The sequence below is a fragment of the Delphinapterus leucas genome, chromosome 20 (assembly GCF_059928025.1).
Source record: "Delphinapterus leucas isolate spDelLeu-1000000601 "Yukka" chromosome 20, BTC_Dleu_Yukka2, whole genome shotgun sequence".
Classification (NCBI taxonomy): Eukaryota; Metazoa; Chordata; class Mammalia; order Artiodactyla; family Monodontidae; genus Delphinapterus; species Delphinapterus leucas.
In genome coordinates, this window is record NC_143148.1 from 13,447,372 (window position 1) to 13,475,358 (window position 27,987).

At 46.2% G+C, this 27,987-nt stretch overlaps 1 protein-coding gene and 1 long non-coding RNA gene across 2 annotated transcripts; both read left to right on the plus strand.

The window, feature by feature from the left end:
• The first annotated feature begins 215 nt into the window (after positions 1–215).
• LOC149744602 (uncharacterized) lies at positions 216–10,033 on the plus strand. Its single transcript, XR_016390935.1, has 2 exons — positions 216–589; positions 9,741–10,033. It is a non-coding gene; the product is annotated as an uncharacterized LOC149744602 (long non-coding RNA).
• Positions 10,034–10,517: 484 nt separating this feature from the next.
• On the plus strand, positions 10,518–14,570 carry LOC111180537 (F-box only protein 27-like). The gene is made up of 4 exons (XM_089903496.1): positions 10,518–10,554; positions 10,815–11,180; positions 11,451–11,664; positions 13,970–14,570. The coding sequence occupies exons 1-4, from the start codon at positions 10,518–10,520 to the stop codon at positions 14,160–14,162; spliced, it is 810 nt and encodes a 269-aa protein (XP_089759622.1). The 3' UTR covers positions 14,163–14,570.
• Positions 14,571–27,987: the final 13,417 nt, after the last annotated feature.

Genomic DNA, 27,987 nt, shown 5'->3' on the forward strand with positions numbered 1-27,987 from the left:
CTTCCCGCTCCAGTTCGGTCTCCAGCCCATCGAGGACCAGCCTGCCTGCCTGTCGGGGCAGAGCCAGGCCGGGACCGTCAATCTGGGGGCCGGGAGCTGGGGCTGGAGGTTCCCCCCAGGTCCCTGGCTCACCCGCTGGGGCTCCAACTCCCAGCATGCGCGTCTCGGGGCACCAGTGGGACAGCGGTATTTTATGAGTTTGTAGGCGCTGAGACATCCCGCCGCCCACAGCTATCCCAGCCCCGGAAGAGCCTGCCTTCTCCAGGTGACGGCCTCCTCAGACAGCTGGCGCCCCGGGTTCCACAGGTCCGGCTGGTCTTGGGCGGCCCATGCCCACGCGCCCACCTCCCCCCCGCCCCGCCTCCCCGGGCTGGGCGGGGGAAGGGGGACCTAGGTAAATTTGATAAGCTGCTGCCGCCACCTCCAAGCCGGCCTCCAGGTAAGCACCCGGACAGGAGGTCTATGCTCGTCCCCCAGGAGCCCCATCCCGCAGCTACGGAGCCCCCAGGGCACTGACACCGGTCCCCAGCTCTGGCCCTGACGGATCCTGAGGTACCCAGGTGTGCTGGCACCTGCGCCTGCGACCGAGGTGGGTGTGGGGAGATTCTCCCATCCCTTCTCGCGGCGCCGGCTTTGTATTCTTGGCAGTTCCTTCCGCCTTCCTCACTCTGCAAGCTTAGTCCACGCCGGCTCCTCCTCAGGCCCCCGGGCATGCTGAAAACAGAAAATCGAAGTCCACCGAATGACGGTGCTGCTTCTGAGTCTTGCGCTCGATGCCGGTTACTCGACCCCGCTGGGCCTCGGTTTCTTCACCTGTGAAATGAGGGTGATAACAGTATGGACACTCTGGGCTACTGCGAGGATTAAACCAGTTGACACATGAAATTTCACGCTGAGAACAGGGACTGGCCCAGAGTAAGGGCTGGATAAGAATCAGCTGTTATTTTTATTATTATTAATGCATGAGTTCCAGAAATTGCCCTGGGGTCTAGGTGGGAGCAAGTGAGAATTTTCTCTGTAAACCTTTGTGAGCTGTTTGAAGGTTGTGAGTGGCTTGCTGCAAAATACCCTTGCGTATTTTCCCAGAGCAGCAGGAAAAGTCAGAGGGTCCAGGTTTTAGTTGTTTTGTCTTCCTGTCTGCAGATAAAATGACTCCACAATTTGGCTTTGTCAAGTCGGGTATAGCAGTGTCTGCTCATTGGGAACACTGATTCCATAGACTGACACTGAGGGTGTAGGGGTGGTTCAAGATGGGCTTTTGCACTGTTTGGACTTTTTTCCCCCACCTCCTGGAGTCTCCATTACAGCTTAAAATGTAATAAAAAGCAACCCTCTTGGCCATACTCAAATACCCTCAAGACCCTGCTCACCCTCAGCAATTTTAACTTCCCCTTAGTTCTAGTTTTTCTGGTGGTCTTCCAGGAGCTGTGTGGTTGCGAACGTTGTTTTGGCTAAAGTCACCTGTGGCAGGCTGGTGAAGCCCTTCTCCAAATCATGTTTTAACACGTATTAAAAAGAAAAAAAAAACAACACAGGATACAAAGGAAATGGATGCCATTGAATTACAGATACACGATTTTTTTTCGATATGTAATACAGTAATATATGTACTTCTTTATCAGTGCATTAAACTTCAAGATCTAGGGACAGGTCCAAAATTATAGTAATTTAGAAACTTTGTTGAGTGTATAGATGATGTTTGAGAGTCTTGCGACGACTACAGTGGGGTTGGAAAACAGCTGTTAATTTCTTCTCATGGCAAAGCCAGACATCTGCTAACTGTCCTGTGGTTGGCCCTTCCAACACTCGCCCCCGCCCACCATGGCAGAAGGACCTGGTAAATTTCAATTACAGCAACAGTTTATAAACATTACCCTCTTAAAAATTTTTGAGGACCCCAAAGAGATTTGGTATGTGTGGGTTATATCTTTTAATACTTACCATGTAAGAAAATAAAACTGGGAAGTGTTTTTTTCTTTTTTTTTTTTTGGCTGTGCTGCGCGGTTTGTGGAATCGTAGTTCCCCAAACAGGAATTGAACCTGGGCGCTCCGCAGTGAAAGCACTGAGTCCTAATCCCTGGACCACCAGGGAATTCCCAAAATTAGGAAGGTAGGCCTTGTTACCATCCCAGTTTACAAAATGAGAAAAAAAGCTTGGGGAGGGCAGCAGCCTGCCGAAAGTCACACAGCTGAACCCCGGTCCACAAGGAGGAGACTCCTGAGCCCGCCTCTAACCTGCTGTGCAGGGCATCTGATCAGGGCAGTGACGGGAGGGAACCAGTCTCAGCCAGGAGCTGGCTCTCGGTGGGGGGGCAGGTGGAGGCAGGTGCCCTGAGCCCCAGGTCCTTCTCCACCAGCAGTCCCTGAACTTGGCATGGAGCCTAGAGGAACCGTTGACATCAGTTCTGAAGCTGAGACTGCCAGGTCTCAAACCTTAGCTGGGCCAAACCAAACACTCCATATCTGCCCCCTCCCTCCAATGCCACTCTCCACCCCCAGCCACCGTCCTGGGAAGGCACATGCTTTGGGTTACGTTCTCCTTTTTCTCCATATGTTTGGCCCACAATTATTTTTTAAAAATCTTTTTAAAAAATTAATTATTTATTTTTGGCTGCGTTGGGTCTTCGTTGCTGCACGCGGGCTTTCTCTAGTTGAGGTGAGAGGGGGTTACTCTTCGTTGCGGTGCACGGGCTTCTCATTGCGGTGGCTTCTCTTGTTGTCAAGCACGGGCTCTAGAGCGCAGGCTCAGTAGTTGTGGCACATGGGCTTAGTTGCTCCGCCGCATGTGGGATCTTCCTGGACCAGGGCTCGAACCCACGTCCCCTGCATTGGGAGGTGGATTCCTAACCACTGTGCCACCAAGGAAGTACCTGGCCCACAATTATTATATAGCATTTTTTAAATGTGTTTTTAAGTTTTATGGAAATGATATATTGTACTCACCAACCCACAGCTTCATGTTTGCCCTGAGGATGTGCTTTTGGATTAGTCCATATTGTTACCTGGAGATCTTGTCCTCTTGTGTGTCAATACTTAACTCTTCTTTAATGCTCTTCAATAACAGTTTTAAAATTTTTTCATGAAGTATTGCGTATCTTTTGTTGGATTTATTCTGAGCCACCTTAAGATTTTGTAAATCGAATTTCAAAAATTTTTTAATAAAAAATATTCTTGAATAGTCAAATTTCACCATCTTAACCATCTTTGAGTTTAATAATGTTAAGTACATTCACATTGTTGTGTAACCCATCTCCAGAACTCTTTTCAACTTGTACGATTGAAACTCTGGACCCATTAATCAGTCTCCCCCCTGCAACCCCCAGCAACCACCATTCTACTTGGCCTCTATGTGTTTCCCTACTCTAAGAACCTTATATAAGTGGAATCATATGGTTTTTGTCTCTTTGTGCCTGGCTTATTTCTCTTAGAGTAGTGTCCTCAAGGTCCATGTTGCAGCATGTATCGGAATTTCTTTCCTTTTTAAGGCTGAATAATATTCCACTGTGTGTAAACACTACATTCTGTTTATCCAGTCATCTGTCGAGGGACACGTAGGTTACTTCTGCCTTTTGGCCATTGTGAATAATTCTATGAACATGAGTGTACAACTATCTCTTCAAGACCTTGCTTTCAGTTCTCTTGGATATATACTCAGAAGTGGAATTGCTGCATCATATATGGAATTTAATTTTTTTTAACCTTGAACTTTAACACACACACACACAAGGAGAGAAAATGGCATAATCAAACCTCATGTCCTCATCACCCAGATGCAACAGTTACCAGCTTGGGGCCAATCTCATTTTTTGTTTGTATATTTGTTTTACCTTTTTATTGAAGTATAATGTACACACAGAGAGTGTAACCCGACTCCGTCTATAACCAGCCACAGACTGAGAAAAGGCATTTGCTCCTTTTCGTCTGGTGTATTTCCCTTATCCATAGCTTTCTAAAGTCCATCCATGTTGTTGCACATGGCTGTAGCTTACTCTACAGGAGCCCTCCAGAAGAGAGCCTTTTCTGAAATAACCATCATACAAGGTGGAAGTCCCTTTGCTACTGAGTCTAACTTAGTTTTGAAGCATAAAAGCAAGTCATCTGGGAATTTCCTGGTAGTCCAGTGGTTAGGACTTGGCGCTTTCACTGCGGGGGCCCGGGTTTGATTCCTGGTCAGGGAAGATCCTGAAAGCCGCACTGCATGGCCAAATAAATAAATAAATAATTTAAGCAAAAACCTTAAAAAAAAAAAAAAGCAAGTCATCTACCAGCATTTTTGTAAAAGCATCAGTGTAAGACAATAATTGTCTATATATGCAAAAGACTGAAAAAGAAATTTGTTGTGACATATAACTTTTTAAGATAACAGCTAAAACGATGACTGACATCATACCAGGACACTTCAAATTTTAAGAACTTCATATAATTTCTAGAACATTTATATTAATAATATTTACCTTTACAATGTAACTTAAGATTTATTATTACTCATTTGGCATTGTTTCCCGGGTCATTTAATATACCAAATATACCTAACTAGTTTAATACCTCTCTTTGGGATGTTCAGGGGCCCTCTGAAGCATTCCAGAGTTAGCTGGAGGTCAAAAGAACTTCATTTAGAATTTGATTTGAGGAAGTTTGTCAAAGACATCAAAATGTTTTAAATTTGGTCAAATAGAATCAGAAGTCACTGTGAGGCAATACTGATACATATAACCAAAATGACGATAAAAGATCTCAAAGGCAAGTGCAGGAAGTCACTGGTAAAGAAACTCTACAATCTGTTATCAAAAGCAGATCCATATTTCAAGAAAACTTTGTCCTCTCAACAGAGAAAAAACCAAATTCTAGTTTTACATCATTTTACCTTTAATATTAAAATTCATTTATTTAATTAAATTCAATCTAAACTTAGTCTTGATCATGCATAAAACTCTCTTCTCAGTATTCCCTTTTAAAAATCAATTTCTAGAAATATATGCCATTTCATAGTACAATCTTTCAATAAAGCACAAAATATATCTATTAATAGTTTCATACATATTTAGTCTCTCTGTAATAAGAGGTCAAGAGTAGGTAAACAGAGGCCTCTTTAGCAATTAATGTTTTAGTATTTTATCTTATTAAAAATGATCTAGACATTCAATGAATTTCCAACATTTAATTTGAGTTAGCAGAACTCTAAAGTTTCAAGCTGCCAAAAATCTGGAGAAACTGTTTGCAGCTAGGCATACAATAAAACATATTATTCTTAAAGCATCACCCAAAAGCTTTTATCCCATTTATCTCTATTTTATTACTTGTGAAAATATCATCATACCATTAATTATCTTGTTGACAAATTTTATAACATAAATAACACGAGCTTATTGACTTTCAGTAACCCTAGGTACAATAAAAGTATTATACTTAATGTTGATGACTCTAAAGACATGTCTATATTAATTAAACCATCACTTTAAACTTGTTTTTGGTCATTAAAGATTAATTCTAGATCACGTGATCCTTTAAAAATTTGGGTTAGTTTTTGTTTGTTTGTTTGTTTTGTTTTGTTTATTTTGCGGTACACGGGCCTCTCACTGTTGTGGCCTCTCCCGTTGCGGAGCACAGGCTCCGGACGCGCAGGCTCAGCGGCCATGGCTCACGGGCCCAGCCGCTCCGCGGTATGTGGGATCCTCCCGGACCCGGGCACGAACCCGCATCCCCTGCATCGGCAGGCGGACTCCCAACCACTGCGCCACCAGGGAAGCCCAGCACTTGCTTTTAAGTCCGTTAAACAGAGCTCTTTTACAAATTAATTTTGATAACACCGTCTGGAGGTAGGGACATAGCATATTTACAACATACACACAGACACAGATACATCCAGACAGACACAGAGACCTCATAATTTTCCTGCTTGAACTTAAAAAGCCTCTTTCCCTTCTTTTCCTTCCTTTCAGTTTTTCGTTCTACTAACTGAGCTAAGGCTGTATTCTCAGATGATGTGGGCTGTGTTTACATTTCAAGGATGTAATAAACGTTATAACTTCAAGCTTTCTCCTAGGAATACTTTTTTTTAAAACTGGCTCCACCTCACAGCATGCAGGATCTTTGAACCTATGCCCCCAAGCAGCGGGAGCGTGGAGTCTTAACCACTGGACCAACAGGGAAGTCCCTCCTAGGAATACTTTTATTCTCTTGGGGTCAGAACTTTGAAAAGGTGTTTTTTCAAGCTGACTTTCTCTAAAATGTGAAAAGAGCTCCCTCCTGGCCATTTAAGAGTTAAGATAAGTGCTTTCATTGGCTTTGTTCCAATTGTACATGAAACCAGGCAGAGTTCCCGCGAGTGGCTGCCCATCCAGGAGCTGTTTGGCCTTTGAGGCATGGTTTCCCATTATTAATTTGGCAGCCTAATTCAGATATGATCTGGACAACTTTCTGAAGGCGGTTGTGATGGAGCGAGTGCGTGCTGCTTCTGAGTCTAGGTCACCAAGGGAGTTCTATCCTTGGGTTGGTTCGATTCTCTTACGTATCTCAGTTTCTCCCTCCAGTGGTCTAAAACTGCCAGGGGTTCTCGGGGCACTACATGATCAGCCTTTATTATGCCCCTATGACAAGCAGAATTTACTTAATGATTGTAGTGGGATCCTCTGTGGGACTGCTACAGGTCACGAGGATTGATCCTCAGACACTTCCCCTAGGTTCTCAGTCACCTCAGACCACCTCGTGGCCAGAAGGAGCAGTTGTCCCTTTTCCTTCAGAGCTGTGCAGGCTCAGTCTCTCATTTCACTAGCAGACAGTTTGTTCAGACCATATACACATAATCTTCCCAATTTAAGCCAAATTTAAAAAAAGGACAAGACAACCCAATTCACTCCAGATTTCCCCCTAGGTCCTTGCCTAGGAAATGTACCTGAACCCCTTCAGGACTCCAAGTCCCAAGAAAAAGAGATAAATTTCAGGAGTAAAATTTAGGACAGCATTTAAGCAATGATGTCTGGATATCAGGAGAACTTGGAGAAGCACCTGAAGAATACCAAGAAGCTGGTGGGGCTCAAAGTTTCAGGGTGGGGGGCTCCTGGTGTCCTTTGGTGGGTGTCTCTGATATCCTGCAGACTATGCCAAGAAAATGTCGATGAAAATTCAATAAACTCTCAAGTTAAAAAAGAAAAAAAAAAAGGGAATTTTCTTCAAGCCAAACAGGGTTATAATGCTGGAAGCAGATTCTCAGAAAGCTCTGAGAACTATTCTGCCTGTTAGAAGTCGAAGGTACAGTCATACATTTTCTCGACAAAGGATTGTACAACAAAATGACATATTTTACATCAAGTTCACCAAGGATACCTAGTCCAGGTAAGAATATACAAAATGAGTAGCAAGTCACCATGACCCCCACAGAGCTGGGAAAGAATTCTATTCTTCAGGAAGGTACATTGTGAACCTTCAGAAGAAAGGGGAAAAAATGATCTTTACAATTGAGCAGGCACTGCCATCTTTGAGGAGCTCTGGGTGATTGCATAATGCAAGCACACGTTGCATTAGGGAGGGACAGAGGAGGCCCAAAAAAGCACAGGGAGAGAATTTTATTTTTAATTTCTCTTGTCCTGCCTCAAAATATACATTTTATTTCATCACACCACGATCTCACTAACACGGATTTATTGTGATTGTTACTCGTTTCTTCTTGGGGTTTTATTGTTTGTTTAGCCATATGGCTTATCACAGGACACTAAGTACAGTTCTCTGGGCTATACAGTAGGACTTTGTTGTTTACCCATTCTAGATAAAATAGTTTGCATTTGCTAATCCCAAACGCCCAATCCTTCCCTCCCCCAACCCCCTCCCCCTTGGCAACCACAAGTCTGTTCTCTATATCTGTGAGTCTGTTTCTACTTCATAGATAAGTTCATTTGTGTCATATTTTAGATTCCATATATAACTGATGTCATATGGTATTTATCTTTCTCTTTCTGACTTACTTCACTTAGTATGATAATCTCTAGGTCCATCCATGTTGCTGTAAATGGCACTATTTCATTCTTTTTTATGGTTGAGTAGTATTCCATTGTATATACGTACCACATCTTTATCCTTTATCTGTCCATCTGTGGACGGACATTTAGGTTGGTTCCATGTCTTGGCTATTGTAAATAGTGCTGCAATGAACATTGGGGTGTATGTATCTTTTGGAACTATAGTTTTCTCTGGATATATGCCCAGGAGTGGGATTGCAGGATCATATGGCAACTCTATTTTTAGTTTTTGAGGAAACTTCATAATGTTTTCCATATTGGCTGCACCAATTTACATTCTGCAGCATGGCCAAAAAAAAAAGGACTGCTATGGGCAGCAGGGTGTGGTTTCTAAGATCTGCTTCAAATTGCCTGGAGGAGCAAGTGGGTGGGAGTAGAGATGAAACCAGATTGGTCAGGAGTTAACTGCTGGAGCTCCTTACACTATTCCACTTTGGAATATGTTGGAAAACCTCAATAGTAATAATTTTATTGACAGTGTATGTAATGAAAATAAATTTGGCCCATGTAATAGTCAATCCATCTCTCAGAATTCAGGATCTCCCCACCCGGGTTGCTTATGGCCCTTTTCCCCTTGCCTGCTCTGTTTCCCAGAGCACTGATCAGCTACACTACACACTACACAATTTCCATGCCACGTCCACTGCTCATCATGGCCCATGTGAATTACAGTCTGATTTAATGTTTATTCCATAATAAAACTCTGAATCTTTTCTACAATTGTGAAGAGGATGTTGGGGGTTGGCAGATTTTATTTTTAATGATTTCCCCAACAGTATATAACTTGCTTATTCTGTCTCCTGTTTACCATGTCTCTCCCCCTTGAAGGTAAGTTCCATGGGGGCAAGAAACCATATCTGGTTTTACTTGCTGATACTGAAAAATTATATGTGTAGCACACATTTTATTTTTATTGGGTAGAGTTGGTATACAGGTTAAAAGCAAGGATTCTAGATGCAGCCTGGTTAGGTTCAAATCCCAGCTCTGTCACCTACTAGCTGTGTGACCTTGGGCAGGTCACTTGGCCTCAGTTTTCTCACCTGGGAAGTGGGGACATAGCCATACCTATCTCAGGGGGTTGCTACCCTGACTGGTAGTAAGAGGCTCCATGAAGTTTGGCTGGGGTTATTACTGGTTACAGCACTCATTTAGGGAGTCAGATAGAAATGCATTTGGCTCCTGCTGGAGCCTGCTTTCTCCTGTGCAATGATCTCTGAGTTAGTGATGCTGGATCCTTAAATGTGATAGGAATTTTTACAGGAACTAAGGAATATTGTTGCAGCAAAAATAGAAATGAAGTTTTCCCTCCCCTGAGAACAAGGAAAATAAAGGGAACAGTGAACAGGCTAGAGAAGAAACACAACCTGGCCTGAAAGAGTTAATCATGTTGCAGTGTAAATAGAAGTGAGGGTTTTCTTTCTTCTTCTCCGGAGACCAGGGAAAACAAAGGGAACAGTGAACAGGCTAGAGAAGAAACAAAACCTGGCCGGGAAGAGTTAATCACTCCTTATTTTACTTCAACTGTCACTAATTTGTAGTAACTAGATTTGTACTTTACAAAGCGAACCTCACTCCCTGACACTATGTAATTTACATTCGGCACCTATCACCCCTAACGCTGTGTGAGTTACATCCCGCGCCCCTCACTCCCTAACCTTATTATGTCGCGGCACTTATATTCTATACGCCCCTTGTAACAAATCACCTCTTAGAGTTTTTGCATTTCAGAGACAAGGTCAGCAGCCGATAAACGGGAGGCAAACGGACGCAATTACCAGGCTGCCGGACCCCAATTATCGCGCGGCCTGATGCCAGCTCTGACTGTTTTGAAATAATGCAAAGGAAAGGAAGAACGCAAGACCTTCACTACTTTGATCCTTATCATATACCCCGGACTTCGAGCCCCACATATAAAATCTTCTCCGATTCCCAAGGATTCCCACAGTTCTTGAGGCGCTAGCCTGCTGTGTCTTCCCTTCTGCCTGGCCGAAAAATAAAGCTATCCCTCTCTTCCTCTAAAATCCCTGTCTCCGTATTTCTGTTCGGCCTCGGTACCCAGGTAAGCCGATATTTCGGCAACAATATGAGGCCTCCCATCCGGAGGCCTGACTGAATAGCAGCAGTTGTTCAGCACCAAGGGCCTTACAGCCTGGTTAGGGACACTCCAAGGGGCCACGGGGGCGGACGAAGAGCGAGAGACTCTGCATCCTGGCGTTCCTACTCCCTCCCTCTTCTGCGGATTCTGTTTGGTAGTTTCCTCGGGATTTGAATACAGCCCAAAGGAGAGGGTGTCTGGAGATTACTGGAGGCGGGGACTGGAGGTGCTGGCCTGTAAATCGCCGCGAAGCAGAGGGAGGAGGGTGCAGGTCAGTGAGAAGGGAGTGGTTCTCAGAGACTGGCAGTTAGAGGGAGGATGGGGCTGCAGGGTGGTGCCGGCTATTAAGAAGGGAGGGGCGGGTGAATTAAAAGGGGGGAGGAAGAGATAAGGGCACTTGAAGCAAGGTGATGGCCCACCCAGGAGGAGCGCTGGCTGAGATGCAGGGTAGGACTCAGGGCTCCGCGCGGCCCCAGAGCCGGTTGGCTGTCCAGGGCTGTGTTTGGGGCGCATGGTGGAGAGGGGAGGGATGGGAGCCCGGCAAGGATAGGTTGGGAATCTGGGGACTTGAGGACAAGACTGGGGGTGGTGAAGATGGGGAGGCGGCTGACGGGGTTTGGGGGCTGACAGTCTTGGGGTGTGGCTGGCAGGGGCGGGGCTGACGGAGGCTGCAGGTCTCTGACATCTTGGCCCTGGTTGTCCCGCAGTCGCAGCGGAGCCTGGCGAGAAGACCTCCTCCAGGGGCCAGCCTGTCGGGATCCCCTTGCTAGAGCAGGAACCCGAGGAGCCGCTGAGTTTGGGCCAGCTGCCCACGGAGCTGCTCGAGATGGTGCTGAGCCACGTGCCCCCTCACGTGCTGCTCGGGCGCTGCCGCCGGGTGTGCCGGCGCTGGCGCGACCTGGTGGACTGCCAGGCCCTGTGGCTGAGCATCTTGGCCCGGACACACGCTGCCCTGTGGCCCATCGTCAGCACATGCCTGCCGCCCGCCGACAACCCCAGGCCCTGCATCCTGGGCCGCTTCTGCGAGCGCAGACCCATAGGACGCAACCTCCTCCGGAACCCCAGGGGCCTAGGTGGGGAGCCCAGGAAAGGGGTCCTCCTGTGACCCGGTGCGAGGGTGCGGAGGCCTGCGACCGACCTCTAGGGTTTGGAGGGTGGGGCAGCGATGGACCACAGGGGAAACCCCTGGGACTTATACCTGAGCTGACAGGTGGAGGAAGAACTTGGGCACAAAATTTTTTTACTTAATAGATGGCTCCCAGAAACAGCCTATGCTGAGCGGTGGGGACGGCTGGACAAAGGAGGGAAAATGTAAGGGCATGCCTGCAACTCCTTGTGATGTCCACTTCCTACCTGCCTACTACCTACCTGGTTACAGGTAAATGTCCCTCCCCATTCCCCAAGGGCCAGGGCTGTGGGGGTGAGTACTTGGCCTGTTCTCTTGACCTTCCTCTTTCTTAGGTGGTTTCAAAAGAAGGAAGTGGTGGACCTGGAGGAGGAGGGTTTCTGGCCAGAACTCCTGGACAGTGGGAAGATTGAGATTTGTGTCTCTGCCTGGTGAGTGTGATGACAAAAACTGCCCTTCTGCTGAGCGCTGACTGACGGCAAGCACGAAGCCAGTGCTCTGAAGTTTGAGCTGTTTCAGCACCCTTCGTGATCCTTGATCCTGTGGGAAAGTGTATTTTAAGACCTCAAATTGAGAAGTTCAGAAAGAGAGGTGACTTCCCCTGGTGGCACAGCTAGGGCTTGGCAGGACCTGGCAGGAGGCTCATACTTGTCTGACTCTTGTGCATTGTATGATGGTCTTGAAACTGAGGTCCATGAAGACTTTCCAAGGGATACATGACCCAGATCATTTTAAGGGAGGCAAATTACAAATTCTCTACACTTTTATGTTCCCTGTTTTCAAATTCATCAGCTACAGATCACATCTATGGTGGGAGCATCATTGGTTATGCCTTCCCAATTCCTATCTCTCATCCCTCCAGTTTTACAGAAAAAAAAAAAAAAAAAAAGCCCCTCACTAAGATGTATGGTCCACAGATGTAAAGACCTCTGGGGAGACAGGCAAAGTGACCATTTTGAAATTTCAGCCTTACTACATTCAGTTTCAATCAAGACATCTTAAACTCCCCCCGCCCACCCCACCCTGAAAACCCACCTCATTAGGAGATATATTTACAGTAAACTTCTGTTTTTCACTTAATCATTTATAAATTATTGAAGCACATTTGTGTTGCTTAGAGCAATGGTGTAGCTTTTCATTGTAATAATCTGTGATTCCCAATTTTGCCATACATCACCCAGGAACACTGAAAACTCTTGATGCCTGGGTCACACATCATATTCATTAAATTGGAGTGTCTGGGGTGAGGGAGTCAGGCATCAATATCTTTGAGAAGTTTAGAGCCAACTGCAAGGTTAGAGGGCACAATTCCAAAACCACCCTCAGACTAGAAATATGTAGAACTGAATGAAAACTCTTATTACAGGGAAAAGATACAGACTAAAATTAGCCAAGGGGAAGATCACAAGGCAGCATCCAGGGGAAGTATCCAACACCAGACTTCCATTGCCCTCTCTCTCCCTGTGGACTCAGGACACCTGACTCTGCTGGCCTCCATGGGTGACAGTACGCATGGAATATTGCCAGCCAGGGAAGCTCACCTGAGTTTATAGGGGCTTTGTTATATGTTTCACCTCAGCCTCCAGGTCAACTGATTGCGTGAGGCATCCTAAGTCACATTGTCTTCCTGGAGCGGCTAGCCCCCATTATAGACTATCTGTGTGGACGTGGCCAGCTCCCACCAAATCACATTGGCAGGCTGTCCACTATGACCCAAGGTCCCCAGGCAAACAAGGTTATTCCTGTCAGACATAACATTCCAAGGGTCCAGAGATTACATCCCAGTGGCAGAGGGCAAAGACCACAGCTTTGGACAGGCCAAAGAATTTTTCTACACGATATCTTTTCAAGAATGAAGATGATTCCAATCTGTAGCTATAACTGGAACCACTAGTAGGTAATAATCTAAAAGAAAAGATGTTGACACCTAGAGCTTTATGGTCACAAGAACATTTTAAATGTCTAATTATATTCTTTGTGTGTGTGTGGTTGGCACAGGACAGCATGAAAGATAAGTCCAAAAAACAATATTATTATATAAGGACAAAATCTGGGAGAAGTAGAATGGACATCTAAGTCTAAGAAGTGGAGTGATGTGAAGTCTCTGTAAAGAAAGTTACTTCTCTGTGTATTTATATAACCAATTACTCTTGTTTTTAAAATTTTAATTTCTAATATCAAAAATGCACATATCTTGGGTGTGAAATTCAATGAATTATGACCAATTGAACACTTTCACTTACACCAAGAATGGGGTGTTGCCAGCAATCCCCACCCTCAGCGTCCCTCATGCCCCATTCTCCATCACTTCCAACACAAGGGTACCACCATCCAGAATTCTGTTACCATAGATAGATTCCCCCGGATCCTTTTAAACGACTGATAAGAAAACTGTATCTTAAAACATCACCATTGTACACATTGGAAATGACATCTTTTGCTACCAGTGAAATATAGAATGAGAAATAATATGGGAGGAGTTACCTTGAAGAGCACAGCTCTAGGTCATTACTCCTGAATGTGCCTGCAGACCAGCTGGGGAGCACATTTAGCACAGATGGATTCATTGGGTATGCAGAGGGGCCAAGCTCCCAAGTGACACTAATGGCGCTAGTTCTGGGGACCACAGCACCATTTTGGGTTTGTATACTTGGGAAGGCCATTCAGGTGGGGGAGGCAGCCCCCCAAAGAGAATGGGCGGCGGGTCCAGCCTTTAAGGTTTCCCTTCTCCCACAGCTGGATGGAACAAAGAGGCACTAACCGTATACGTATATATCAGCTAATTGTGCAAATTCTAGACGTCAACCAGGCTGTCCTGCATCATTTCTCTTCAAATCCTTTTCCCATCCGGCGGTGGAGGAGAGTCCCCTTTGAGGTCAGTCTCTGTGGGGAAAGGGGTGAGGGGCAAGGATGGTACGGCCTACGCTGATCTACTGCTGTGTAACAAACTGCCCCCGAATTTAGTGGCTTAATATTGACAGCAGTCATTTTCTCACCTCTCATGGGTTCTATGAGTAGGGCTCTGCTGGGAGTTTCTGGCTCTGGTCTCTCATGTGGCTGCATTTCAGACACTGGCTGGAGCTGAAGGGCAGGGTAGGGTGTGAGTGTGTATAAAGCAGCTGGTGGCTGGCCAAGCAACTCTTGGTTTAGTCTCAGAGCTTGGCCTTGGGATCTCTCTGCTTGGTCTAGTTTGGGCTTCCTCATAGCATGGCGGTTTCAGGGCAGTCAGCTGCTTCTTGGTGGCTCAAGAGCCTCCACCATGAGGCTTCAGGAGAAACCAGCAGAAGCTGCATTGCCTTTCTGACCCAGCCTCAGAAATCACTTAGCAAAAGTCACTCAGCACCACTTCCACCACACTCTGGGTTACAAGGAAACCCACCCAGATAGATTCAAGGGGACGGAAATTAGACTCCACTCCTGGGTGAGGAGTGGCATTGATTCTAGAAGTACATGTGGAACTGGAGACATTGTCGCAGCCATCTATGGAAAATACACCTGTCAGAAGGCCCCCAACTCAGCTTTTGAGGGGAAGGCTATGTCACAACGAGGCTTACCTTTTTCTGTCTGTAGGGCAGCCATGTGTTCTCCAACCTCAAGAAGGGCGTTCGCTTTGTGTCTTTTGAACAATGGGTGTCGAACCTGGAGTTCGGGAACGAGCAATATGGAGTCCTTTTTACCAACTCCAGTGTGATTGTGCGGGTCTGTCTGTCCTAGTCGTGGGCTGTCCTTGCAAAACTACCTGACCGTGCCTTCCAGGAGCTGGGCCCATTGGTTGGGCCATCTCAGTAATCAAGGGCATGTAGCTCCCTGGCATCCTGGGATCTCCTGGGTCCATTCGAAGTTCCTGCTGGGCCCTGTCTTCAGGTTTTGGAAACTACTAGAAGAAAGTTTCTGCTGCTTTCTAAGGCAGACCCTGTTCTACTGAATGGAAACCCACGGTTGAGCACAGGGAAATGCTGGATCCTGAGAGCTCCACGATCCCCCAGAGGCCCTCTGGTTCAGCCCCAGTGCCCTCTGCCCTTGTGTCCTCCTGTTTCTGCTGCAGAGGCTATATTCATCCCTTCCAGGAGGCCCTCTTTCACCTCTGAACTAGAAGCTCATCCCTATGGCTGGGAAAATTCCAGCCCCCCTTGGGTGGTGAACTTAACCTCATGGGGTTTCAAGCAAGACTGGGACCAGGACTCACAGCAGAAAGTCAAACTAGCGCAAAAAATGTTTGGAGACAGAGGGTTCTGCCCACCCTGTGAACAATGAAGCGGTCTCCTGAGCCCAACCCTACTCTGAATTGTATGGGGTATATAATAATTTTGTTATTTTGAAATTCTTTTTAAACATGGAGAGAATAAATGAGCAATATATCTGCCGATCATAAGTAATAAATGTATCATTTTGTCAAAAGTGCCTCATGTCTTTTTAATAGAAATACAATGTTACAGCCTTGGTGAATACTTGGTTCAGAGTAAGGAGCTGTCCCAGGTGAGGAGGGAAAATTGTACAGAAGAAAACACCATAGAAGGTGTTCACCATTTGAGAGCATGGAAGTGTTAGCACCCCATTTCCCAAGCCCTAAGGAAATCATGGAGTCAAAGATTATCAATCAGGGTTAAAAGCATTAGGCAGGTGGTGGATGTGGGTACAGTGTCACAGTGACACCACGTTTGCGACATTCTTGTCATGATGAGGGTGAGAGAGGACCATGCAATGGCAGGATCCGGCTGTCCTCACCCCAGTCCAGGGGTCGTGGCTAGCCTCACTGCTGCAGGATCCCTAAGGAGTTCCAGTCTCCTGATGTAAAGCAGACGAAGCCTGCTGCTGCCTTTGATGTAACTACCCTGAACTGCCCCACCCACCTGCAGTATCAGCATGGGACACACCCACTGAGGACAGTGTTTTGCCAGTATCATCAAAAGGGGATTGTGGGGCTTCCCTGATGGCGCAGTGGTTAAGAATCCACCTGCCAATGCAGGGGACACGGGTTCGAGCCCTGGTCCAAGAAGATCCCACATGCTGTGGAACAACTAAGCCCGTGCACCACAACTACTGAGCCTGCGCTCTAGAGCCCGCGAGCCACAACTATTGAAGCCTGCGTGCCTAGAGCCTGTGCTCCGCAACAAGAGACGCCACCGCAATGGGAAGCCCGTGCACTGCAATGAAGAGGAATCCCCTCTCACCGCAACTGGAGAAAGCTGGCACGCAGCAGCGAGGATCCAGCGCAGCCAAATATAAATAAATAAAATAAAATTTTTTTAAAAAAGGCTTTCAAATTGAGTGGCCTGTCCTTCAAGAGAAATCGGAAGGAGGATGGGGTGATCCATCTGCCTCGTCACCCACAGAGGAAGAGCCGGAGCAGGGAGAGGTCGGTGCCTGCAGCGAGGAAGGCACTGCCCAGGGAGGGAAGGCTGCCACCACCCCTGAGAGCCAGGAGCCCCAGGCCAAAGGGGCCGAGGCTGGTGCTGCCTCCAAGGGAGGAGACACGGAAGAGGCAGGGCCCCAGGCGCACAGCCATCCGCTCCCTCTGGCCAGAGAGTGGCCCTACACCAGCGAGTGAGCAGAGTGAGTATCTGGGTGGGGGCAGATGGGTGATCCCTAAGCTGCAAAAACTGTGCTGTCCTTGTGGTCACTGCCTGGACCTGGTGCCCTGGCTGCCTTCCTGTGCCCAGAAAGGAAGGGTCTGTTGTCCGCTAGCCACGTTCCCTCTCCTCCTCTCCCTCCTGTGGATTCTCCCATCATCCATCTGGTCTTCCTGTTAAGGCCAGTTGAAGATGGTCCCTTGCAGTTTCCCAAGTTAGGTTAGTGATGTGAAATGCTCCTGCCCCTGTCCCTACCTCCTTCCCTGTCCCCACCTGTGCAGAAGGCAGTTGCTGGTTTTCTTCCCCAATTCTTTTCCAAGTAGGCTTTGTTTACTCCCCAAATCCCTGAGCCAGATGTGGTGGTGCCTACTCCCACACCCTGAGTGTCCAGCCTTCCCCTGTTGAGTTTGGAGTCTCTTGTGCTGTGTCTAGTGGCACCTGAGCTGGGGAGGACACTGCCCCTGTCTAGGTTTTTGTAAATGTCTTAACTCAAGTTCAAACCTCCAGCTTGTGAATCAGCTGTGTCTCTTTTTTGACTTGGTGAGCAAGTATTAAGCTCTGGGGTGTGTGGGGGAGGTATGTAATGTGAAACAACTTCTTGTCTTTTTTTTCCCCCCTCCCATTGTTGTAGACAACTTTCAATGGCCAAACCCCAGATTTGTACATTTTTTTTTCTAACTGCTAAAACCATTCTTTTCCACCTGGTTTTACTGCAACATTTGGAAAAGGAATAAATGTCATCCCTTTAAAAAAAAAAAAACCATGATGTTGGAGTGGGGTTGGGGAGGGAGTTGAAAGAACCCAGAAACCCATCTGAAGAAAATCAAAAGACCATATCAGGGACCATCTGAGTCACAAAATAAATAGCAACAGTATTGGATTTAACCCAGGGGACAAAATATATATCAGTAACTCCATACTGACATAAAGAAATAATTGAATAAATAAATAAATGGAGTGGGGAGGAACAGCTCTTCCTTACAGTAAAATCTCAATTAGACAAGAAAGAGAATTAGAAAATAACAAAATCACCATTAGGCAAACCCCATGCTAATAATTCTTGCAGACGAGATCCACCAATGAATGATAAAATTAGTGGGTGAAAATTTCAGAAGAAACCTGATTTGCATAGCCTTAAGGGATCCACACCCCCCCACCCCAAGATATTTATTAACTACAAAGGAAAGAATAAAAGCTTTACAGTGGAGAAACCCAGCAGGTACCACTTTAACCAAGCAATGAAGGTTAACGTCAGCAGTAAGAGCAATAAGCCATGTCAGTGTCATAAACCCTCTGATACCATGCACTGAGAAGGACACTACATCCCACTAGGATAGTCGTGCCAGAAAAATCCAGAATCCAATTCACTTAATTCCAATCATGAGAAAACATCAGATAAACCTCAAAGGAGTGATATCCTACAAAAAAACAACAGCTCAGGACTCTAAAATGTCAAGATGTTAACATTAGGAGAAACAGGGTGAGGGGGACAGAGAAACTTTGTAATATATCTGCAAATTTTCTGCTAAGTCTAAAATTAGTACAAAATTTAAAGTTCTAAAAAAAAAATATCAAGGGTTTTTCAGCCAGCCTGCCTGGTTTCAAATCCCAGACTGTGTGACCTGAGGTCAGACTCTTCATCTCTTTGAGCCTCAATTTACTCTTTTGTAAATGGAAGGAACAATAGTACCTACAGCTTAAGGTGCAGTAAGAAGTTAAATGAGTTTTCCACCTGATCACTTGTAAGAGTATATTTGTTATTATTACTATCGTGTAGACCAAACAAAGGACGACTGTGAGAACAACTTCGGGAGTGTTTCCTCCTCTTCAATCTTTTGGAAGAGTTTGAGAAGGATGGATATAAGTTCTTCTTTGTATGTTTGGTAGAATTCCCCGGTGAAGGCATCCTGTCCTGGACTTTTTTGTTTGTAGGAAGTTTTTAAATTACACAGTCTAGGGCTTCCCTGGTGACGCAGTAGTTGAGAGTCCGCCTGCCGATGCAGGGGACACGGGTTCGTGCCCTGGTCCGGGAGGATCCCACATGCCGCGGAGCGGCGGGGCCCGTGAGCCATGGTCGCTGGGCCTGCGTGTCCGGAGCCTGTGCTCCGCAACGGGAGAGACCACAACAGTGAGAGGCCCGCGTACCGAAAAAATAAAAAAGTGCACAGTCTATTTCACTTCTAGAGTGGTAGGTTTTTTCAAATTATCTATTTCATTCTGATTCAGTTTTGGTGGGCTGTATGTTTCTAGAAACTTGTCCATTTCTTCTAGGTTGTCGAATTAAATTATATGTGGTTTTTTTTTTTTGAACCAATGGTCTCCACCTTTCCCTTCCTGAACATGAATATCTCATATTCCTCCTATCAAAATTCCTCCAGTTGACCCAAAATTATCCTCCAGAGTTGAATTGTTCAAACCAGTATCTGCTCCAGGACCACACACTACATGTGGTCACGACTCTTAGGTCTGTTTCAACCTGTCACACTCGCCTTTTGATGATACTGGAAAAACACTAACCCCTCTAGCTGTGTCTCCCTGCCAGGTGGGTGGGGCAGTTCAGGGTGGATACATCAAAGGCAGTGGCAGGCTTTGTCTGCTTTACATCAGGAGACCTGGAACTCCTTAGGGATCCTGCAGCAGTGAGGCTAGCCATGACCCCTGGACTGGGGCGAGGACAGTCAAATTTTGCCATTGCATGGTTCTCTCTCAGCCTCATGACTAGAATGTCACAGTTGTGGTGTCACTGTGACACTGTACCCACATCCACCACCTAACGTTTTTAACCCTAATTGATAATCTTTGACCCATGATTTCCTTAGGGCTTGGGAAATAGGGTGCTAACACTTCCATTCTCTCGACTGGAGAACACCTTCTATTGGTGTTTTCTTCTGTACAGTTTTCCCTCCTCAACCGGGACAGCTCCTTACCTTGAACCAAGTACTCACCAAGGCTGTAACATTGTATTTCCATTAAAAAGAGCGGAGACACTTTTGGCAAAATAATACATTTATTACCTGTGATCGGCAGATGTATTGCTCAATATTCTCTCCGTGTTTGAAAAGAATTTAACAATAACAAAATAATTTTATACGCCATACAATTCAAAGCAGCGTTGGGCTCAGGGGACCACTTCATCGTTCACAGGGTGGGCAGAACCCTCTGTCTCCAAACATTTTTTTGAGCTAGTTGACTTTCTGCTATGAGTCTTGGTCCCAATCTTAAAACCCCAAGAGGGCTGGAATTCTCTCAGCCATAGGGATAAGCCATAGGTGAAGAGAGGGCTTCCTGGAAGGGACCAATAAAGCCTCTGCAGCCGATCCAGGAGCAGACAAGGGCAGAGGGCACTGGGGCTGAACAAGACGGGGCTGACATCGGGGAAGGGTGAGGAGCCCTCTCCCCATCCAGGATTTCCCTGTGTTCACCCCTGCGTCTCCACTCAGTAGAACAGGAGCTGCCTTGGAGAAGCAGAAGCTGGTAAATCTGATGCAGGAACTTTCTTGTAGTAGCTTCCAGAACCTAAAGACAGGGCCCAGTAGGACTTCAACTGGACCCAGGAGATCCCAGGATGCCAGGGAGCTACAAGCCCTTGATTTCTGAGATGGTCCTGCCAATGGTCCCAGCTCCTGGAAGGCACTGTCAGGTTGTTTGCAAGGACAGTCCTTGACTAGGACAGACAAACCCGAACAATTACACTGGAGTGGGACAGAGAGAATCCATATGGCTCATTCCTGAACTCCAGGTCTCAGATGTACTGTTCAAAAGACACAAAGCGGGGCTTCCCTGGTGGCGCAGTGGTTGAGAGTCCGCCTGCCGATGCAGGGGACGCGGGTTCGTGCCCCAGTCCGGGAAGATCCCACAGGCCGCGGAGCGGCTGGGCCCGTGAGCCATGGCCACTGAACCTGCGCTCTACAGCCCACAAGCCACAACTACTGAAGCCCGCGTGCCACAACTACTGAAGCCCGCGTGCCACAAATACTGAAGCCTGCGCGCCTATAGCCCATGCTCCACAACAAGAAAAGCCACTGCAATGAGAAGCCCACGCACTGCAACGAAGGGTAGCCCCCGCTCACCGCAACTAGAGAAAGCCCGCGTGCAGCAACGAAGACCCAACGCAGCCAAAAATAAAATAAATTAAAATAAATAAATTTATAACTCTATACAAACTCTATCCAAGAAAAATAAAAGGGAAGCTACATATATAATTTTCAGTAACAGCAAATAAAACCAGAAATGGATTCTTGCCCACGTGGGACTTAACCTTCTAAGGGAGAGAGACACGGTGAACAGGAGGCATAGTAAGCAAATTAGATACTGTTGGGGAAATCATTAAAAATAAAGTCTCCTGCCAACCCCCCAAAATTCTCTTCACAAATGTAGAAAAGATGCAGTTTTATTTTTTAATTTAATTTTTATTTTATTTTAGAGTATAGTTGATTTACAATGTTGTGTTAGTTTCAGGTGTACAGCAAAGTGATTCGGTTGTACATATACATATATCCATTCTTTTTAAAATAAATTTATTTATTTTTATTTATTTATTTTTGGCTGCATTGGGTCTTCGTTGCTGTGCTCAGGCTTTCTCTAGTTGCAGTGAGCGGAGGCTACTCTTTGTTATGGTGCGCGGGCTCAGTAGTTGTGGCTCACAGGCTCTAGAGCACAGGCTCAGTAGTTGTGGCTCACAGGCTTAGTTGCTCCATGACATGTGGGATCTTCCCAGACCAGGGCTCGAACCTGTGTCCTCTGCATTGGCAGGCAGATTCTTAACTACTGTGCCATCAGGGAAGTCCCTTCATTCTTTTTCAGATTCGTTTCCCACATAGGTTATTACAGATTATTGATAGAGTTCCCTGTACTATACAGTAGGTCCTTGTTGATTATCTATTTTATATATAGTAGAGTGTATATGTTAATCCCAAACTCCTAATTTATCCTTCCCTCCACCTTTCCCCCTTGGTAACCATAAGTTTGTTTCCAAAGTCTGTGAGTCTGTTTCTATTTTGTAAATAAGTTCAGTTGTATCATTTTCTTAGATTCCATATATAAGTGATATCATATGATGTTTGTCTTTCTCTGTCTGACTTACTTCACATAGTATGATAATCTCTAGGGCCATCCATGTTGTTGCAAATGGCATTATTTCATTCTTTTTTATGGCTGAGTAGTATTCCATTGTATATATGTACTACATCTTCTGTATCCATTCATCTACCAATGGACATTTGGTTGCTTCCATATCTTGGCTGTTGTAAATAGTGCTGCAATGAACATTGGGGTGCATGTATCTTTTCGAATTATGGTTTTCTCTGGATATATGCCCAGGAGTGCTTTTTTAAGGAACCTCCATACTGTTTTCCATAATGATTGTACCAATTTACCTTCCTACCAACAGTGTAAGAGGGTTCCCTTTTCTCCACATGCTCTCCAGCATTTATTGTTTGCAGATTTTTTGATGCTGGCCATTCTGACTGGTGTGAGGTGATACCTCATTATAGTTTTGATTTGCATTTCTCTAGTAATTTGTGATGCTGAGTATCTTTTCCTGTGCTTTTTGGTCATCTGTATGTTTTCTTAGGAGAAATGTCTATTTAAATCTTCTGCCTATTTTTTAAAAATTTTATTTATTTATTTTTGGCTACATTGGGTCTTCGTTGCTGTGCACGGGCTTTCTCTATTTGTGGCGAGCGGGGGCTACTCTTTGTTGTGGTGCGCGTACTCTCATTGCGGTGGCTTCTCTTATGGTGGAGCATGGGCTATAGGGGCATGAGCTTCAATAGTTGCAACATGCAGGCTCAGTAGCTGTGGCACACGGGCTCAGTAGTTGTGGCTTGCGGCTCTAGAGCGCAGCCTCGGTAGTTGTGGTACACGGGCTTAGTTGCTCCACGGCATGTGGGATCTTCCCAGACCAGGGCTCGAACCCATGTCCCCTGCACTGGCAGGCAGATTCTTAACCACTACGCCACCAGGGAAATCCCTTCTGCCTATTTTTTTTTTTTTATTGCACTGCATGAGCTGTTTGTATATTTTGGAGATTAATCCCTTGTCAGTCACTTCATTTGCAAATATTTTCTCCCATTCTCTGCGTTGTCTTTTTGTTTTGTTTACGGTTTCCTTTGCTGTGCAAAAACTTACACGTTTGATTAGGTCCCATTTGTTTATTTTTCTTTTATGAAGGAAAGGGCATGTTTAGAGGGTCTGTTATAAACAAAAAGTCCATTGGAGGAAATTCTAAGTATAGAAGTTTTACATTGGCTGAGTTGTGACAGCCTCTCATTGGCTGAGCTGTTGCCAGGCGAGGAGAAAATCTTTCTTCCTCCTGCTGGCTGTAGTAAAGTAGCGTCACATCCTGCCAGAGATGAAAGGTATTTGCATATTTGTACACCCATCTTCATAGAAATATTCACAACAGCTAAAAGGTGGAAGTAACCCACGTGTCCCTTGACATATGACTGGATAAACAGAGGGTAGTATAAACCAACAGTGGAATATTATTCAGCCTCAAAAAGGAAAGAAATTCTGATACATGCTGCAACATGGACCTTGAGGACATTATTCTCAGGGAAATAAGCCAGATATAGAAGGACAGAAACTGTATGATTCCACCTATAGGAGGTTCCTAGAACAAGGAAATTGATAGAGAACAAGTAGAGTGGTGGTTGCCGGGGTTGAGGTGGAGGGACCAGGGGGTTACTGATTAGTGGGTACAGAATATCAAGATGAAAAGTGTTCTGGAGATTGGTTCCACAACAGTATGAATATCCTTAACATTACTAAATGCAGAAATGGTTATGAATTAAGAAGTTTTTATGAAAAAATTTTAATTCCATTTACAAAACCTTAAAGTGGCTCAGGATAAATCCAACAAAAGACATGCAATACTTTATGAAAAAAACCTGAGGACTTCCCTGGTGGTCCAGTGATTAAGAATTTGCCTCCCAATTCAGGGACGTGGGTTCAGTCCCTGGTGGGGGAACTAAGATCCCACATGCCACGGGGCAACTAAGTCCACACGCCACAACAACTGACCCCACGTGCTCTGGCGTCACAACTAGAGAGAAGCCTGCGCACCGCAATGAAAGATCCTGTGTGCCACAACTAAGACCCGACACAGCCAAAAATAAAAATAAATAAATATTTGTTAAAATAGGTAAAAATTTTTAAAAATCTATAAAACATTATTGAAGGACATTTAAAAAGAGTTAAATATTGACACACAAGATGATAAGAGCTTCAGGTAACAATATGGACTAATCTAAAAGCACATCCTCAGGGCAAACATGAAGCTGTGGGTGGGCGACTGCAATATATGATTTCCATAAAACTTAAGAACACATAAAAAAATCCTATATAATAATTGTGGGCCAAACACATGTAGAAAAAGGAGAATGTAACCCAAAGTGTGTGCCTTTCCAGGACGGTGGCTGGGGGTGGGGAGTGGCATTGGAGGGAGGGGGCAGATACGGAGTGTTTGGTTTGGCCCAGCTAAGTTTTGAGACCTGGCAGTCTCGGCTTCAGAACTGAAGCTAACGGTTCCTCTAGGCTCCACGCCAAGTTCAGGTACTGCTGGTGGAGAAGGACCTGGGGCTCAGGGCACCTGCCTCCACCTGCCCCCCGAGAGCCAGCTCCTGGCTGAGACTGGTTCCCTCTCGTTACTGCCCTGATCAGATGCCCTGCACAGCAGGTTAGAGGCGGACTCAGGAGTCTCCTCCCTGTGGACCGGGGTTCAGCTGTGTGACTTTGGGCAGGCTGCTGCCCTCCCCAAGCTTTTTTTCTCATTTTGTAGCGAGGCCTAAATCAAGGGGGAGTTGAGAGGAGTTGATGAAATAGTGCTCCTAAGACGTGCAGCAAATTGCCTGGGACAGGGAGAGGGCACAGTTATTACTGATGTTATTATTATCATTATGCTTCCTGGGTGAAAGTGTCAAGAAAGGTTGGCCGTCATCCAAGGGGAATCCTCATAGCCCTTGACCTCCCCATCCCATGCAGAGACAACTTCTACAGGGCCATGGCAACCACCGCATCCCTGCTAACACCATCCCCTCCACAAGGTGGCCAGCACCACCCCTCCTGAGCTGGGCAAGTCACTTATCCACTGTCAGAAGCTCAGTTTCTTCCTGAATTAAATGTGGGCCATCACCTTTGTTCCTGGAGGTGGACAACGGTTTCCTGACATGGCCCATGCCTGTGCTCAGTCAGGAGCCCTATGCAGAAGAATCTAGTTAAAGTGGAACTGTAACCCTGTGAGAAACTGCCGCAATTCACTCATAAATTCCACAAGCATTTATTGAGCTCCTACTGTTTGCCAGGCCCCGGGCCAGGCATGGAGACACAGCAGTAAATACAACAGGTAAATGGAACCGCAATACCAGTGTCATACATAAGGAATTATTAATGTCTTTTTAAATATATGGGATCACCTATGAATTACATTTTCTAAATGGACTGTTGCCAGCATGCTGTAATTCTACCGGCTGTGGTACACCAGAGGTGCAGGCAGCTCTGGCTGAACCCTTACTAGGAATGTTCACATGGTCTGCAATTTTGGACGTTCTGGCTAGACAGTCCCCTGAGAGGTGGGTAGGGTGGTAGATTGCTCTGGAAGAAGGCCGGCCTCTCCACACCCTCCAGGCCCATCTCCCCTCAGGCTGCAGCCGTCCTCCTCACCCCCTGCCTTCTGCAGACCTTCCACACCAGGCCTCTCCCTTCCCACCCTCCCTGGCCTGTCCCACTCCTTGCCCTGCCCAGGACTTTCCTTTCACAACTCCCTAGGTGTGTGTCCTCTCTAGATAGGTTGGTGCTTTGATATTTAAAGACTCTTAGTTTGTTGTAGAGCCTAGAAAACTGGCCCTAGGCAGAACTTTTTTTTTAAAATTATTATTATTTTTTTGGCTGCATTAGGTCTTTGTTGCTGTGTGTGGGCTTCCTCCACTTGTGGTGAGGGGGGGCTACTCTTTGTTGCGGTGCACAGGCTTCTCATTGCAGTGGCTTCTCTTGTTGCGGAGCATGGGCTCTAGGTGCACGGGCTTCAGTAGTTGTGGCATGTGGGCTCAGTAGTTGTGGCGCATGGGTTTAGTTGCTCCGCGGCATGTGGGATCTTCCAGGACCAGGGCTCGAAGCTGTGTCCCCGGCATTGGCAGGCAGATTCTTAACCACTGCGCCACCAGGGAAGCCCCGGAATTTCTTCTTTAGAGCAAAGAAATTTTGTGGGTTTTTGGCTCTTTTCTGCTCTTGACCCCCTAGAGGTTGGGTTGGGTGGGGAGCTGAGAAGGTTTTACCTGAAATCCCATCTCCCCACCCACATCCTCCCTAATCCAGGAGAGAAGAGCCTTCAGGGGCTGAATCACCTTGAGGAAGGAACTTGAACCTGACACCCAGGGCTGGACGCACTCAACCCTAAGCTAGGGAGCTGGGCTGTCTTCAAATCCCTCCCACCGTTCTGAAAGAGATTTTCTTAACTACTTACCTCCTTCCTCCTAAGATCCCTCAGACCCTCCATCCACACAAAAGGCCCATCCCCAGTCCAGTTCTTTTCCTGGAATCAAAATACCCCTAGGCTTGCTACTCCACTCCTGTTAACAGGATAGGAGAACCAGGGGCAGGGAAGCAAAGTTGGTGGAACTTCTGATATCCTTGGGATATTCGTGCAACCTGCCTCCAGTGCTCTGAGGTTCAGGAATTTTCTACTTCTGCAAACCAGGCTGGCAGGTTTTCCCCCAACTTCCTAACCACTCCTCCTCCAGCAGAGAGAGGCACCTACATCCCCACTCAGCACTTTCCTGCCCATCCTTGTTGCTTCACTCGGTCAGAGCCAACCACAACCTTCCTCCATTTATGGCGAAGAATTTCTCATTCAGCCTTTACCACCTTGAAATGAAATACTTGATGAAACCTATCTCCACAGAGAAATCTTTAAATGTTAATAAAAGTTCCCAAATATATATGTATAGTGTAAAGGTGAAATAAAAGGAGAGAAATTTATAAGTAAAAGAATACATATTTCGGGCTTCCCTGGTGGCGCAGTGGTTGAGAGTCCGCCTGCCCATGCAGGGGACACAGGTTCGTGCCCCGGTCCGGGAAGATCCCACATGCCGTGGAGTGGCTGCGCCCGTGAGCCATGGCCGCTGAGCCTGTGTGTCCGGAGCCTGTGCTCCGCAACGGGAGAGGCCACAACAGTGAGAGGTCCGCGTACCGCAAAAAAAAAAAAAAAAAAAAAGAATACATATTTCAATATGCAAGTGATACTCGAGCTTGCTCCCAATAAGATCCAGCTAGTGTGTGGTCCGTGGAGGGCAGCCATCAACATCCCTTGGGAATTTGTTACAAATGCAGATCTGATTCAGAGTTGGATTTTAAAACTTCCCCAGTGTATCTGAAAAATCCCCAGAACTCTCTGTGGATCCCTAAAGCTCCATAAAACCCACAGCTGGCACTGCCTAGATGAAGAGATTTTGCAGTTTCCTGAACTGAATCGTAACAACTAGTAAAGTGCCAACAAAGCCGAGGAAACTCTTCCAATTGACTCAGAAGTTGCGTTCTTGGACCATTCAGTGTCTATTAACACTCTTTACATTTACAGGCCAACTAATTTGGGTTCTAGGCTCAGATTAACAGGATTTCCTCCTACATAAAACACACAGGACATTGGCTAGGAGGAGGAATCCACGATAGTTCTCCCCTGGGTGGTACTGTCCTGTACACAGCTTCCCAATAACACTCTCATTACTGTGACACCAAAATGCACCCACAACTTCCCCAAAAGGTCCCTGGGGTGCCTTGTACACCCTCATCTCCCGGGAGCCATTATTCTCTAATCCTTTTCTTCTAGGCAGTAAGCCCTTGGAACAGAATTATATTTTTCTTTTATTTTTTAAAAATTTATTTATTTATTTATTTTTGGCCGTGTTGGGTCTTCGTTGCTGTGTGTGGGCTTTCTCTAGTTGCGGCGAGCAGGGGCTACTCTTTGTTGTGGTGTGCGGGCTTCTCATTGCAGTGCCTTCTCTTGTTGTGGAGCACGGGCTCTAGGAGCGCGGGCTTCAGCAGTTGTGGCACACGGGCTCAATAGTTATGGCTCGGGGGCTCTAGAGCGCAGGGTCAGTAGTTGTGGCACATGGACTTAGTTGCTCTGCGGCATGTGGGTTCTTCCTGGATCAGGGCTCGAACCCATGTCCTGTGCACTGGCAGGCGGAT